This window comes from Chenopodium quinoa, unplaced genomic scaffold (assembly GCF_001683475.1).
Source record: "Chenopodium quinoa cultivar QQ74 unplaced genomic scaffold, ASM168347v1, whole genome shotgun sequence".
Taxonomy (NCBI): domain Eukaryota; kingdom Viridiplantae; phylum Streptophyta; class Magnoliopsida; order Caryophyllales; family Amaranthaceae; genus Chenopodium; species Chenopodium quinoa.
The window spans coordinates 5,058,213-5,073,391 of record NW_018743197.1 but is presented as its reverse complement, the minus strand read 5'-3'; the positions used below and the strand labels follow the sequence as shown (position 1 = coordinate 5,073,391).

Here is a 15,179-nt window from a genome sequence, read left to right as displayed (position 1 = left end):
TGTCCGTGCTCGTGATCACCGTTTCCTTTGTTGGGCTTTTAATTAGTAGTCGTTGTTTAGTTTGTTTTGTTAGCGATTTTTATCAAAAAAAGAAAAAAAAATTGAATTTACTTTTTAATTACTTCTGTAAAAATTATAATGCTAATATAACAAAAGTATACCAAGAAAATTAAAACGAATTCAACATATTCCACTTATTTTCATTATGAACTAACCAAAGATGGTCAGAGAAAGTGAACTGTAAGAATACAAAAAAAAAATTCTGAAAAAGGAAGTATTGGCACTTCATATAAAGCGAATGCAAATATTACAAAATGTCAGGGTCTTGTATGAACCCGGTCTATAATAAATTATTGTAGACCTAAAATTTGACACTTTCAAATAATATAATCACATTCTGGATGATATAATCACATTTTTAGATGATATAATTATCTTTTTGTGAGTCATATTTTAAATTATATAATCTCATATTACCTCCGGTCCAAATTACTCGCAACTTTGGAGTATTATTTGTGAGATATAAAATATTCTAAAGTTGCGAGTAATTTGGACGGGAGGTAGTAGTAAATAATTTAATGAAATTACATAATTTATCTTTACGATTATAACTATTTGATACTTTTTATAATGATAAATTCACTTTTTGAGTGATACATTTACATAACAGTTTCAACATGATATAATCACTTTTATAGTAATATAATCACATTTTGTATGATATAATCACATTCGTATGGTATACTAGAAGGTTTGGTCTACAATAAGTTACTGTAGATCGGGTCTATTCTAGTCTTAATGATGGTAAAACTACAAAAAAAAAAACAGAGTATTAAATTTTCATAAATTAATAATAATACAATTTTCTTTTGAAATTGATGCTCTATGATGTATAAAAGAAGGGAGCAACAAAATATTTAGTAACTTGGTAAACTAAAAAAACTCCATGAAAGCAAAATGCAGCCTTGTATCTTTTTTTGTTTTTTTTTTTTTTTTTAAGAAATATTTATTTTATTAAAATATTAACTTCCACAAAATTGCATTGTGCAGGATTCACAGCTAAATAATTTCCTTACACTTGTTTTTTCTCATTTCCCTTAATGAATAGGAGGATTGCCTAAAAAATAATGTGAATATGCCTACTCAAAAAGAACTTCCCTGTAGAAGTTAAAATCCCCGAGAAGTGATACAACACGTCCATCAAGTAAAAGAAGAGAATTATGTATAAGGTGCACCCTATATAAGAGCCGCGACACCAACTTGTTGCATCTCCCTTAGCCTCCACATCGAGTAAATAGCATCCTCATTGATTTCTTCTGGCTCCATTTGTTGCATAGCCCACAAGTAATATACACTGTGGATAGTGTCCTGCTTCAACAGAACCAAGCAAAGTAAGCTCACATCGCTCTTTGTTCTCAAGTTCCGCAGTTTCCAATTATATTTCAAGGCTTGTTCAGAAAAAAAAAAAAAAAAAAAAAAAAAAAAAAAAAAAAAAAAAGGCTGAGCTGACTACACCAAGTTCCCAGTTTTGGGCTTTTCTGAAGATTTTAAAATTAATATTTCAAAGCAGTGAGTTGTTTATTTCCATTTATAGTAAGGTAGGATGTAATAAGATAGTCTCGAGACCAAAACATAAAATGAATTTCATGTAAACTGTACACCTATAACTTGTAAAAAAAATACACAGCACAAGTATGAAGTAAGCTACGTGAGTACATGACGGATGATATTGCACACTTCATATTTCTCAGAAACAAGAAGCAAACTACTCCTCTACCCTCTCAATGCAATTATATAGTGAGGCTCCTTGGGGTTCATTCCAGGGCATACTAGGCATCATTTGCAGAATATATCCAATTTCATAATTTAATCCTTTTAATATTAGCCCCCTTTATAGTTGAATTTAATCTTAAACCAATGAAGACAACACTTTTTTAGAAAATATATTGAGACTACACTATCCATCAAATATCACCAGCTGAAAATATAAACCTGCATTAATAGCTAGGGGTGTTCGCGGTGCGGTTTGAATCATAAACCACACCAAACCGCAAAAGTGCGGTTTGTAATTTTTTCAAACCGCACCAAACCACACTTTTTAAGAACCGCACCGCAAAATGCGGTTTGGTGCGGTGCGGTGCGGTTTGCAGTTTAACCGTATTTTATTAAAATTGTAATTATTTTTTTAAAAACAATACTTTTATTTTATTTTATAATTATTAGCTCATAATTCAAATATTAAACTCTTTTAATTAATCTTTAATTAACTAATAGTTAAATATTAGCTCATATAATTTAGTTCTTTTATATAATTTTAATGAAAATATAATATAAAAATCGCAAACTGCATTAAACTGCGGTTTGCGGTGCGGTTTGGTCTCAATATTTTTTGAAACCGCACCAAACCGCAAACCGCGGTTTGGTCATTTTTAAAAACCGCACCGCAAATTTCAAACCGCAAAACCGCACTCTATACAACCCTATTAATAGCCCTCAAATTATCAAATGACCTACTGATCTAGTACAGTTTCAAGTTCATCAAGTAAAACAGCTTTCTTCAGAGGCTGTCTTCTTAAATTGCATGCAACCAAAGGAAAAGGTGATAAGGATTAGAAGTTGATATAATGAATAGTATATATTCAAAATTCCATAGTAGAGACAGTGAAACATTTGAAAAACAAAAAACTAAATTATAAGGGTCCGTTTGGCACTGATTTGGTTTTCAGTTTTTCGTTTTATTTTTCCCAATAAAAAACAAAACGCGTTTGGCAATTTCATTTTAAAAAACAAGTTTCCTCCAGTTTATTCAAAATCACAACGGAAAATTAGAAACTCCTTTTTGTTGTTCTGTCGTTTTGTAAAACAAGACTAAGCAAAACCCCCTATTTTCCATCTATGTTCTCCGTACATCAGCCATGCGAGACTAATCAGAAAATTACTGTAAATTTTCTTACCAGAAAAGGTTAGTCAACAGCAAATAAACGCAACCACAATACGGAATTCGAGATCCTTCAATTTGGGGTTCTAGTTTTCCTTCCTAAATCTGCTTCTTTCGATTTGTAAAATCAAATTACAAATAATAATAAAAGATTGGTATTTTTTAAAAAAAAAAAAAAAAAAAATGGGATTAAAGTTTCTGAAGCTGTGCATCACATGTTTCCAAGGTGATTATTCGAATTTGTAAATGCTTATTGAAATTGTGAATAAATTTGATTATACTCTTTATTTTCTAAAGTTGACAGCAAGATGGATGAGTGAATGGTCTAATTAGTCTCGCATGGGTGGGTTGATACTCGATAGAGATGATGATGATGTTGTCATGAAATGATTAAGAGTCTGCCGAAAGCTCTTTTTTTTTTTTTTTTTGTGGGCCGGGGGATGGGGGGGGGGGAGGGCGGGGCGGTAAGAGATGCTTTGAAGTACGAAATTACAAGTAGTTTTTAATTTTGTTTTTAAAAAATAAAACTAAATCAGTTTTGTGTTTTATAAAAACTAAAAACATCAAATGATACCAAACAAACCCTAAGCTTTCAGCTTCTTTGCTAGCACCGCAAGCTTAAAATTCAAGTAGCTATGAAAGCGATTTTCACCCAGCAGCTTCTAAAAAGATCCAAACATAATAACAGAAAAACAACAGAAAAAAAAAAAATATTCCAAAATTACCTGACTTCCTTCCTTTATTGAACCTTGTCTATTGCGTACACAATACACTTGCTGTGTTTGGAACTGATTGAAATACATCGGCAACATATGTCAGTTTCAAAACTTGCAGCTTTGAAATATGGTTGAAAGAATTAAATAAAAGTCTTGAAACTACTCACTGAAAGAATAATAATGGGACTAGAACCCATCATTTTAGTCTCTCTTACATCCACCTCAGACACATGCAAAATCTGCTTTATAGAAACATGTGTCAGGGAAGTTTATAACATAGATAATAAAAAATATATATAAAATAACAGAATAAAAAAATTAAGAATTAAAGATATCAAGAAAAAATACAAAAGATTTGATTTCTACAAATTTATTAGCACCAAAATGCATTTTAATACAAACTAAGTTGATCGCTGTTGTTCCTAAATCATAAAGAAACAGACATTGAAGCAAGGTATGCTAGTATCCAGCTTGCAACACTTTTGCATTTTGGACCATGATGGTAAAAAATCAGCTTCACCATAACAGTAAAGTGTGACCAAATTGTTTTTCATAGTCAATAGTTTCAGAAAGATAGAACTTCCAGAACCAGTAGTAATAGGTTAAAAGCACTACTAAGAGCCATTCCTTGACCTGGTGATAATAAATTGAAATAACCTCTTATCCCAAATCTAGTGCAAATTTTACGTTATTTTTTAAAATTTGAGGTAGCACATTATCTTGGATGAGACTGTTTGCTTTGCACGAGATATCACCAGTCAACTGGTTTACCGGGTCGAATTGGAGTTAGAAAAGTTCACGCTTGTTTTTTAAAATGCTGGTTCATGACCCAAACATTTCGAGTTTGAGTTGACCTAATGGGTTAAGGAAATAAGAGATTTCAAGATTCCTAAATGACTCTTTTTTTTATTGCAATATATTTAACCACATCACAATAAATTACTTCCTTCATTTTTATTTACTTGCAAAACAACCTTATGGCACGCCCTTTGAGGTCTTTCGGACATATTTTTCAAAATAATTAGTACACATTGCATAACCCTTATCTCATCCTTGTGTTAAAATTATTTTGATAAAATCTCTCACTTACCTTCACTAATCACCTCCTAAAATTGTGTACCTAAAATGTGTGTTGCAAGTAATAAAAAAAAAAAAAACAGAAACAGAGGAAGTACAAAATAACAGCTTATAACATTTAAAATTAATCTATATAGCCATTAACTGTAAAATGATGTATTAGTCCAACTATCCATATAAAAAATGTACATGTCCAACAAAAACAAATTTGTATCCAACATTTTCAACAAAGCTTAGTAAGGTTGCATTAGACATTTCTTTCCCTAATCCCTACCCAGTGTGCCTGATTTTTCTATGCAAAGATTTCAAAATAAATTGGAATCATAAAATAATGATTTCAAAATAAGAAAGTCTCAGCAGTCTATGTTAACTCTATAAAGATTATTTCATTCGATGGAGCTTCAGAATGAAACTTATGACACTATGTGCCTGATTGAGACCTACATCAATATGTGACTAAGTTGCAGCACCTGACCTTATTATCAAAGAAGATATCCTGGCTTTGAAAGACTTTATGCTCTGCTTTACACCGCTCCACTACTTCAGAGCTACAGTATTTCTCCAAGACTTTAAAGTCCCCCTGGAAATAGCAATTTTAAAGATAAATAAACACTTAAATAGAAACGTAACAAAGTGGCAAATGAACAAAAAAATTGCAGCCCCCCCACCCCCCCCCCCCCCCCCCCCCAAAATAAAAAAATAAAAAAATCAACTCTTTTTTTTTTCTCTCAAGAACTTTTCAACCTTTACCTTGATGTAAGCTTTCAGAACTGGCTTGATTACTTCCTGAACCTCAGCTACAAAGTCGGGTAAAGAAAACAATCTGGCAGCAAAGCGATAAATTTTGAAAGGTGATATAACAGAAGCAAAAGAAAGAACTAATGATTAGTACTAACAAATACATACGGATCACGACGTCGAATTTCCTTGAACGACAATCCAGAATCATTTTCTCCAAAAACTCTGTCATTAATACTGACAAGAAAAAAAAAAGGAAATCATTAATGTAATTTTATATATGCATATTTAATCATGTACCAATTTAGATTTACCAATTTTCACAGGGTACCCCTATGTTTTAAAAAGTGCACCATATACCTATGAGGTTTGGTGATATATTTTTTTTTTTAAAGGAAATGTATTGGTTGTCCTTGATACCTAACCAATGTTAATCTATTTACCCATTTGCTCAAAATCTGCTAATTAGCTTCAGCATTTTAATCAGGGGCGTATTTCTTCAACAGACTCATGTGAAAAAAGAAGCACGAATTTCGATTTTGAAAGCATTAATTTGCCTAATTTTCTTATTCAATTAACTGCTCTAATGAGAATGAGCTACCACTGCCAGAAGGTGAGTTAGGACGGTCAAATTCGACCATAGAGACTCTAGATATGGAGTTTCTGTGCAAGAATACGACCATCAAATTTTTCTGAACGTTTAGAGAAGAGGGAGAGTCCCAACACTCCCAACAGTAATAACAACACCAACGATTAACCATCACAATTATTTACATTAGACATAATCTGAATTCTAAGTGGGTTTGATAGAATATATTAATTTGTAAATCATACTAAACAGTTAAAATTTTAACATAAAAATTTTGGGATTAATTGATTTGTTTTATTTATTTCTTTTTATTTGTTAATACTTACTCCGTTCCTAGGTCTGAAGTAGTCACATGCTTAAAATAGATATGAAGAGTTAACATGGAAGATGGGTTAGTACTGTGTTAATAACAGATTTGGATCTATAAGGTTGACAGAGTTCACGTTCGTTAATCATCAATTACACCTAGTACATTTTCCAAACCTCGTAGATATATGATGCTACTTCAAAACATTGAGATACCACATGAATTTTATCAAATCTTAAGAGTATGCAGTGAAACATCAGATTCAGATAACTAATTTAACCACTTCATCAGCACATAAATGCAAAGCTAACACAATGTGTAGCTGAACTTACTCTTGAATTTTATGTACAACAGGACTATCACTAGTTTCCCATCTTTCCTGTAGATCTTCAGCCAGCTACATAGATATGAAAATATACAATCAGATCAAAATTCAGGCATGCATTTAAAATAAAAATACATAAAGAATAAAAAAAAAAAAAAACAATTATCAGAAGATGGGATCGGTTGCATGCATGGTTTGAAAATGTGGCAATGGTCACATATCTCAGTATGCAGATGATGCTCGCAAACAGGACTACGATTGTTGCGAGTCTTTTCCAGAATGTCAACCAGTACTTTAAAATCATAACTCAAGAACCACTAACAACATAAACATAATGATAATCATAACAAAATTCTAGTACAATGAGTTCAGAAAAGTAGAATAATCGTCTAAAAAACTAGGTAACGGAGTAGTAGTGTCAAATATCAGCCGAGACCATAATTTAACAGTTGAATCGGCTATAAACTCCATCTATATAAAAATTAGTGTGGTAGATTTGAGAGCCTATACAACTCGGCTAAAAAGATACATCGTGATTGAGTTTTAACACCCATGGTTGTGAACTTATAAATTATAATCAATCTAATATGGTAATTCACAAAGATCATCCTCCTCCATTCACTTCTATCTAGTGATAAATGCTCTATTTAAGTCATCTTCTGCAACCCTAAACTCATTTTAAAATCCCCCATTATTTCAACCCTCCACCTATCTTACCAATGCATCCTCTAATACTCCAGTCAATGTCTGACATGCCCACCTCAACTTAGACGATTCTGCATTATGTTGTCCATAACATATGAAATTCCAACCTTCCAATGAATATCTACATTCCTAATCCTTTCCAAAGTGCTCCCACACATCCATCTCAATATACTCATCTTCTTCATATGGACCTTCATGAATGCCTATTTGCCATGACATACATAACAATGTTAATTTAATCAGTCCTATACAATTTTACTTTAACCTAAAACACACACTAAGATCACATAATGACCAAATGCTCTCCATTTAAGCCACATATGATATCAAACAGAAAATTTTCATTAGAAACTTTCTATGGCTCTATGCCAATTAAAGCCAAAATCATCACTATAAAAATAACTTAGCATTGTCATACCATGAGAAGTTTTCAACATATATTATACTTCTTGATTGACAAAAAAAAAAAACTAATATGTTAAAAGTGTTCTTCAAAAAGTCCATGTGCCATGTGGTACTCTCCTTTCATGCAAAAAGTTTATTCCCAAGTCAACCCCTCAATCAAATTAATAAACATTGTCGCTACAAAAAACATAACCTGTGACCTTTGAAATTGATAAGCAATACCTTAACCACTAATCCGATATAAAATCAATATACTTCCTCCGGTCTATTAATGTTGCAACAATGAACTTTTTGCACTATTCATCACTCTTGTTTGACCATATAATATGATTCATACGTTAAGCAAAATATAATCATATGGGATCTTGTTGATTTCGTCTAATAAAATACTTTCACAATATCAACTTTTTATAATTTTTCCTCTTACACAATTATAGATATTTAGCATATAAAATGTGTTTGGGATGCGTAATTTCATCCTGGTTGCAATATTAATAGAATGGAGGAAGTATAATTTATAAAAATTGGATATAATATAAAGTTCTATAAATATATCTTTTCAAAAGACTTTTGCATGTAGTTAAACCTCTCAACACATTTTTGCTAATAATAAGAGGGCAATATTATCATTTTACCCCACTCAATTCTTGAAAAAACTTAGATTAATGTAACCTATTTTTACCCCAAACTTTTTAAGTTACGACATCAATACATTCTCAACAAAGAAAATATATCAAAAAATAATAACCTAGAACATAAACCAAAACACTTGCTAGTTTAGGGTTTAATATTTGAGATATAAGACATACAGAGATAAACCTACATATTATGCACAAAAAATTGAACCAATCACCAGCTAGAGACATAACCAATATATACTTTGGATGCAGTGAAGTGCAATGATGAATTTATTAAGTTATGCCCTTTTCTTTATTTTTTGGGTAATAGATGTGATTACCCTAATTTAAAATTTACATACAGAAAACAAGACTAAGATAATACAGTAATAGATTGATAGCTTGATACAGTAAGAACAATAAATAAACTAAAATGTCCACTTAAATATGATTCGACTAAATATAAATATCAATCAAGCAATATACCTCATAGGGTAAAAAGTGGCAGATAATCCAATACTCAGTAAGACGAGAAGCTCTAATGTAAACCCTGATAACCCCTAGCTCTAGATTTTAAGTGGGAGCACTACATGGCTCAATAGAGCTGCAAGATTTAAGAATGCAAATAACTGAATTCTTATAGAGCCCTAATTCGTACCCAAAATAGCTACTAGCTCCAAAATGAACCTTCACAACTACCTTACATCACTATGTATTCCTAAATGTTTCAAATTTTAAAAACTGTAATAAACGAATGGAATTTAATCAATAAGAGACAATTAATAGAATACATTTGCATTAATCAACCATAAAGAACAATTAAAAGGAAGTATCTCTCATCTAAGGAGTATCACTCTATTAGCCCAAGTAGGACTTTTTTAAAAATAAATACTACCTCCGTTAACATTTACTTGCAACTTTGGGGTATTATTTGAGAGACATAAAATATTCCAAAGTGGCAAGTAAATGTTAATGGAGGTAGTAGATGTCTTGCAATATGAAATAACCCAAGTCACAAGATGATCATTACATCTGAAAAGGGGGAACAAAAACTGCTCAACTATTTAGGTTTAATCAACTGCGATAAACAGTTATTGTTAAAGCATACCTCTTGGCTCTTTGTAACCACAGGCTCACTTATCCTAGTGACGCGTTTAAACATTGGACTGCCTCGCATCTAGGTCAAACAAGAATCCATATAAGGTAATGTACAACAACAATTGCAGGAAAAAATAACACTAATATAGCAGCAAACTCACCTTTTCTTTTAGTGACTCCCACTTTTTGCTCCATGGGGATTGCTTAACTGGTACCACAACAACTTCAGTTCTGTCACTTGTTTCTCCTGTTGATGATGAAGAAGAATACTGCATTCTTTTCCTTCTTTTTGGTTTTCCACTCAATTCTTCCTTCACTATGGTATAACTCTTTTTGGCTAAGTCAGCTACCTTCGCTTCCTTCAATTTCTTGAAGGCTGATGAAAACTTGGGAGAAGACGAAGCAAAAGTTGACCTAAAATTACTAAATAAAGTCTCTACAGTACCGCTAGGCTCAGATTGCTGGTGTGGCTCACCAGATGAGGATTTAGCCTCATCTTTAACATTACCACTTTCGTTTTCCTTAGTATTGTTAGATGCTGAAGGTTCTTGGCCTTTTAAACCCAGAGTCTCTTTAACCTACAAAAGAAATTGCAACAGACATAAACATACTTGAAATTGATGGATTTATATACAGAAGAAAATTCCAAATGCATAAAGATACTAAGCAGACCTCCTCTTTTGCAGATGATATCTTTTCTTTCATATTTGCAGAAACCTGCAGGAAGTAAATATATGTTTGATAAGAAAGTACAACATTTCTTCCAAACATTTTTTTTTATTTGAATAGGGGTTTAAGCAAAGAAAAGTTACAGGTTCACAATTTAAATACACCACAAACCACAATTGAATAGATAGGAATTGACGCAAAGGAGAGAAGATAGATGCTTAGAAAATTAGTCATGAATGATGACTAAGGTTAACAAAAATGGAATTGGATGGTAAAGCTTTGAAGCCCTCTCATGTAAACAAAGACCAAAAAGGAGACTACGCATGGTTGGCCTAAAATGGACATGAAAAATGCAATGCAATGTAGCAAAATAAGTTTAAATTTGATTATATAAGAGAGCAGCTGAATCACCAAATGGGTGTCTACAAATAGGAGGGAATTCCGAATTGATAAACAAAAATCTGGCGACATTTTGGTACATAAAGACAGAAGCCACAATAAATACACCTAAAAATTAATCATAGCAGCCTGTATACTGTAATTTTCGATATATACCCTCTTTCAATGATATTTCTAATAATTATCGTAACATAAGCTCCTTGAGATCACAAAAATAATTGCTATACTACCAAAACATTAAAATCCATTAAAAATTAATTAATAGGATATTATAATATAATATTGAATTTGAAAAAGAGTTGATACATACAAGAAAAGGTTGATAAAGAGTAAAAAGGAAACAACAGTAGACACACTAACTCCAACCAAGATGTATCAGTTGACGCCACTCTTTTCCTACATTCCAACTAGTTGCTGAATTTTTTTATTTTACCAATGTGGCAAATCTTTTTTATTTTATGGACCAATGTAATGTTTCAGCCTCAACAGGAAACTTGAGAAAGGATAAGGAATCGTGTTTAAACAGATCTAACAGCAAAGACCTAGTCCTTGAATAACAATCTATAAATAAACTAAAGTAGCAACCGCTGACGTCATCTTTCCCCCAAACCTGTACACGTGTCGACTTATTATGAAAAAATTTCCCGCCCAATTGTATGGCTTATTTTAGAAAAAAAATAAAAAATTATCATTTAAAGTTACAGCAGTAAACTATTATTTCCTAAAATAATGGGATTTGAATTGGTATAGTTGTTTTTGTATTTATCCAAAGTTACTATATATTTTACATAAATCAATAATTTAAATTACAAGTAATTAAATAAATTGACTACTATTTTCCTAAAAGGTAGGGATATTAACGGATATTTGTTTTTCTACTTCGAATTCATATTAATGATAGATTACATTTGCTTTTAAATAATGATTAATCATATTGCTGTGTGTGTGTTTTTTTTTTTTAGAAATCATCCACCTCAATATTTTGACATACTATTGAACATGTTGTTGATGATACTTTTTTTTTTCTTTCGAAGATTGATAAATTTAACTTTGTAGTATTTCTCTGTATTTGATACTTTGGATGTTGTATCATTTAATTTTAACTTGGCCACTACAGGTCAATTATATTGAAAGAGTTTGTTTTTTATTTATTTTTATATTTATTTTTATTATTTTTGAAAGAGTACGGTTGATTGTATCATTAGTAATATATCACTTAACAACATAGACTTATGATTTTATCTAAGGCAAAAATGTGGAAATATTAAAGTAAAATTAACATTAATTATCCGATTGATGTGTGATTTTGTCATGCATTACAAACTTAATACGGAGTACTATTTTAAGTACAATAATATATTAATTAATTATGTAACGCCTCACTCGAGAAGATTATTTGTAGATTATATGCGCTGCGAGTGTATATGTGAGTTCAACACTACGTAGTACAATTTTATTTGTTAAAATCGTGCATCGCACGGGACTAATCTAGTTTTCTTATTAAAATCTTTACTCAAACTTCTAAAAAAGTAAGAATGAGAAAGATGAAGAAAAGAAGCTCTAAATCTATGAAGACAGCAAACATATTAAGGAAACAAGAACATTCTTGTGCGTAAAAATCAGCCAACACATTGTGACTGCTTTTGTTAAAATGAGTTCAGAAAGCAACCCTGACCTTATAAGACTAGATATTAAACTTAATTCAGGAACAAACCTTCTTTGCAGTCTCTTCAGCTTCTGTCCACACACCATCAACACGCTTATGTAGCTGCTCAGTTGTCTGTTTCACTCTGCATAAAACATTCATCATGTCAGGACACACATCTGCCATCACTAAATGGAAGCCATCTGTTTCAGCTGAAAAATATGATAAGAATTATAATGTGTTTAGTTAGCAAACAGAAAGGAAAAGAAATGGCAGGAGAAGAATGCCACGAGAAAAAAGGAAAAGAGTGTGCGAACGTTTCTTCCAACTCTTTTCAGCATAAAAAGGATTTGGTTAACATAACCAAACTAGAGAAGACAAATCTCACCGTCTCTTCCCTTTCCTTTGAAATGCTTCATCCAAACACACTACCAAAGAAACACCTTACCAAACATAAACCAAAAAGCAACCATTACACCAAGGAGTAATTGAACAAATTACCTGATTTTAAGATCTTCTTTTACTCCTTTTAACTCATCTGCTTTCTCTTTCAGCTGCTTAACTGATTGTTGGAATTCCTTATTACTATCATGCAGTTAAAAAAATATCAAATACATATATAAAATGTATACACCCAAGCCCAAAGAAAACAACCATGATTAGCTACTAAGTCACACCAATTGATTAAAAAGATCAACAGAATGAAGGGAATAAAATTATAATTTATGAGCAAGATGGCTAATGGAATCAGATTCCCAAGAAGTAAATTGCCTAAGTGTTTACATTCGCACTGTCTACTACTGAATTCAATATTGATACTTCATGCAAAGCCAAATGAAAATAAATAAAGTAAAATTCATATAAAACATTATTCAAATTCATATCAAGACAAAAAAGAGATTAAAAGGGGAAAAAAATACAACCCTTGATTTTATCATAATCAAATAATTTACGAGGGAAAGGATTACATGAATAGGCTAACTTAGTTTAACCCTCTACCCGAAACTTACATGGCCTTGCAAGATAAGAGTATCAACAATATCTAACTAATGCCTTGATAACAAACCCTGCAAATAAAGTACTTGCGTCCCTAAGTGGTGGAATTGGTCCCTTCCCTCAGCATAAGAATCTATGTACATGAACGAAGCAACCCGATAACCGGATCAATTTAACAGCTAAAAAACCCCAAGATAGAATTAGAAAGGACACATTTTTAATTTTTGTATACATTAAAAGCATTCACTTTTATAAAATAATCTCTCTTAAATCTTCCGCACAGGGCCTCAAATTCTGCATGGCCTCATTCTATACCCCAATTGCTTTATTTTTAGTCTTTAAAAAAAAAAACAAAAAAAAAAAACCCGCCTTCAACCCCTTGCAAGTAGATGCCCAATATTTCATATTTTTCTTCTCTCATATTTTAGCTTTTAGCTAGTAATTACCCTAGAAATCAATTTCAAACTTCTCTGGAATTACCCCAAAAAGAGTTTTACGGTGTGTTTGGATTGAAGGAAATGGAGGGAAAGAAAGGACATCCGGACAACAAATGAGGAAGGAAGGAAGGGAATTGGAGGGGAGAGAAATGAAGGGATTAAATTGCAAGAAATTTATCCCTCCAACAAGGGAGAGATTTGGACCTGTTTCTTTTATCACGTTTGTCAATGCAAAACTTAAACGAACAATAACTTTAATTCTCAATAAGTAAAAAATTTTAAAAGTTATATATTATGATAGTACTTAATACTTTATTGAGACGAATTCAAAAAGATCTCACATGAATATGTTTGTCCTTAAATATTCACAAAAGACGGTCAAAAGAGCGGTGATAAATAGTGTAAAAGTAAAAGCGGGTCAAGTATAAAAGAACGGAGGAAGTAGTTCTTAAATGAATGACGGTCAATTTCTCAATCCTCGTTTAATTAAAAGGAAGAGACATGAACACATTCATAAAATTATTCACAAGAAAAGCAGAAATTGAATTACTTACTCCAGAATAAAGGAATTATACTCAATTTGGAAGTAAAAAAAAACACATAGAAATGACAATTAATCACAAAAAATGCATAAGTTGGTGAAATTACCTTGAAGCTTCACCTTTAATCTTGTTGGAAAACTCATTAAACACACTAAATTGACGATTTAACGAATACCCATTTCCAGAAATCAACCTAAGCTTGGAATTCGATTGCTGGAACTATAAATTAAGATAAACAACACCCATTAAAAAAAAAATAATAATAAATAATTGAAAGAAAAGAGGGGAGAAAAAAACCTGTTGATGGGGTAAAAAGGGGAGGAAAAGACGTTGCTTGGAGAAGAAGAAATCACGAGCAAGTTTTCTGCTAGCCATTTTTATGGGGCAAGAAGAAATCGCCGGTCAGAGTTTGGGAGAAGTGAATGTGAGTGCGGCGAACAGCGGACTCAATGAATGAATGGAACCGCTGTTCGGCTCTTGTGTGCTCCCTCTATTAAGAAAAACAACATCAATTGGAAAAAGAAAAATAAATGAAATGAAATGAAAATAGCACGTAGGGTCTGTCGGATTTAATGAAAACAAATTAAATGAAATAAACTAATGGAAAAATTGCCGTTCAAAAAAAAAAAAAAAAAAAAAAAAAATTGCTCTCATTAATCTGAACTTTGCCTCGTCCGCCGAAAATAATCTCAACTTTCGTTTATTATCTATCACTCTCAACTTTAGGGGTATTAATTTATATTGCACCCAAATGACTTGCAACCGGTAAAGCAGGTAGACCTATGTGATTTTTTTTTTTGCACACGTGTCAATATATAATAGGTTGAGAAAAATAAAAAAAAATTTAAAAAAATAAAGAAAAATGTAGAAAAAAAATTCAGAACAACCCAGCAGCACCCCCACCACACCCACCACCACACGAACACCACCGACGCACATCAAACCACCACCACCGTTGGCCAAAAATGGCCAATAT

The 15,179-nt window shown here is 31.9% G+C and overlaps 1 protein-coding gene across 1 annotated transcript; it reads right to left on the bottom strand.

The window, feature by feature from the left end:
- Nucleotides 1-887: 887 nt before the first annotated feature.
- LOC110733219 (mitochondrial import inner membrane translocase subunit TIM44-2-like) lies at nt 888-14,841 on the bottom strand. The gene is made up of 14 exons (XM_021913233.1): nt 14,501-14,841; nt 14,310-14,422; nt 12,730-12,813; nt 12,298-12,373; nt 10,188-10,232; nt 9,677-10,093; nt 9,526-9,594; nt 6,698-6,762; nt 5,638-5,706; nt 5,482-5,554; nt 5,207-5,311; nt 3,822-3,893; nt 3,664-3,726; nt 888-1,368 (listed from the first exon to the last, which is right to left on the bottom strand). The coding sequence occupies exons 1-14, from the start codon at nt 14,576-14,578 to the stop codon at nt 1,237-1,239; spliced, it is 1,461 nt and encodes a 486-aa protein (XP_021768925.1). The 5' UTR covers nt 14,579-14,841; the 3' UTR covers nt 888-1,236.
- Nucleotides 14,842-15,179: the final 338 nt, after the last annotated feature.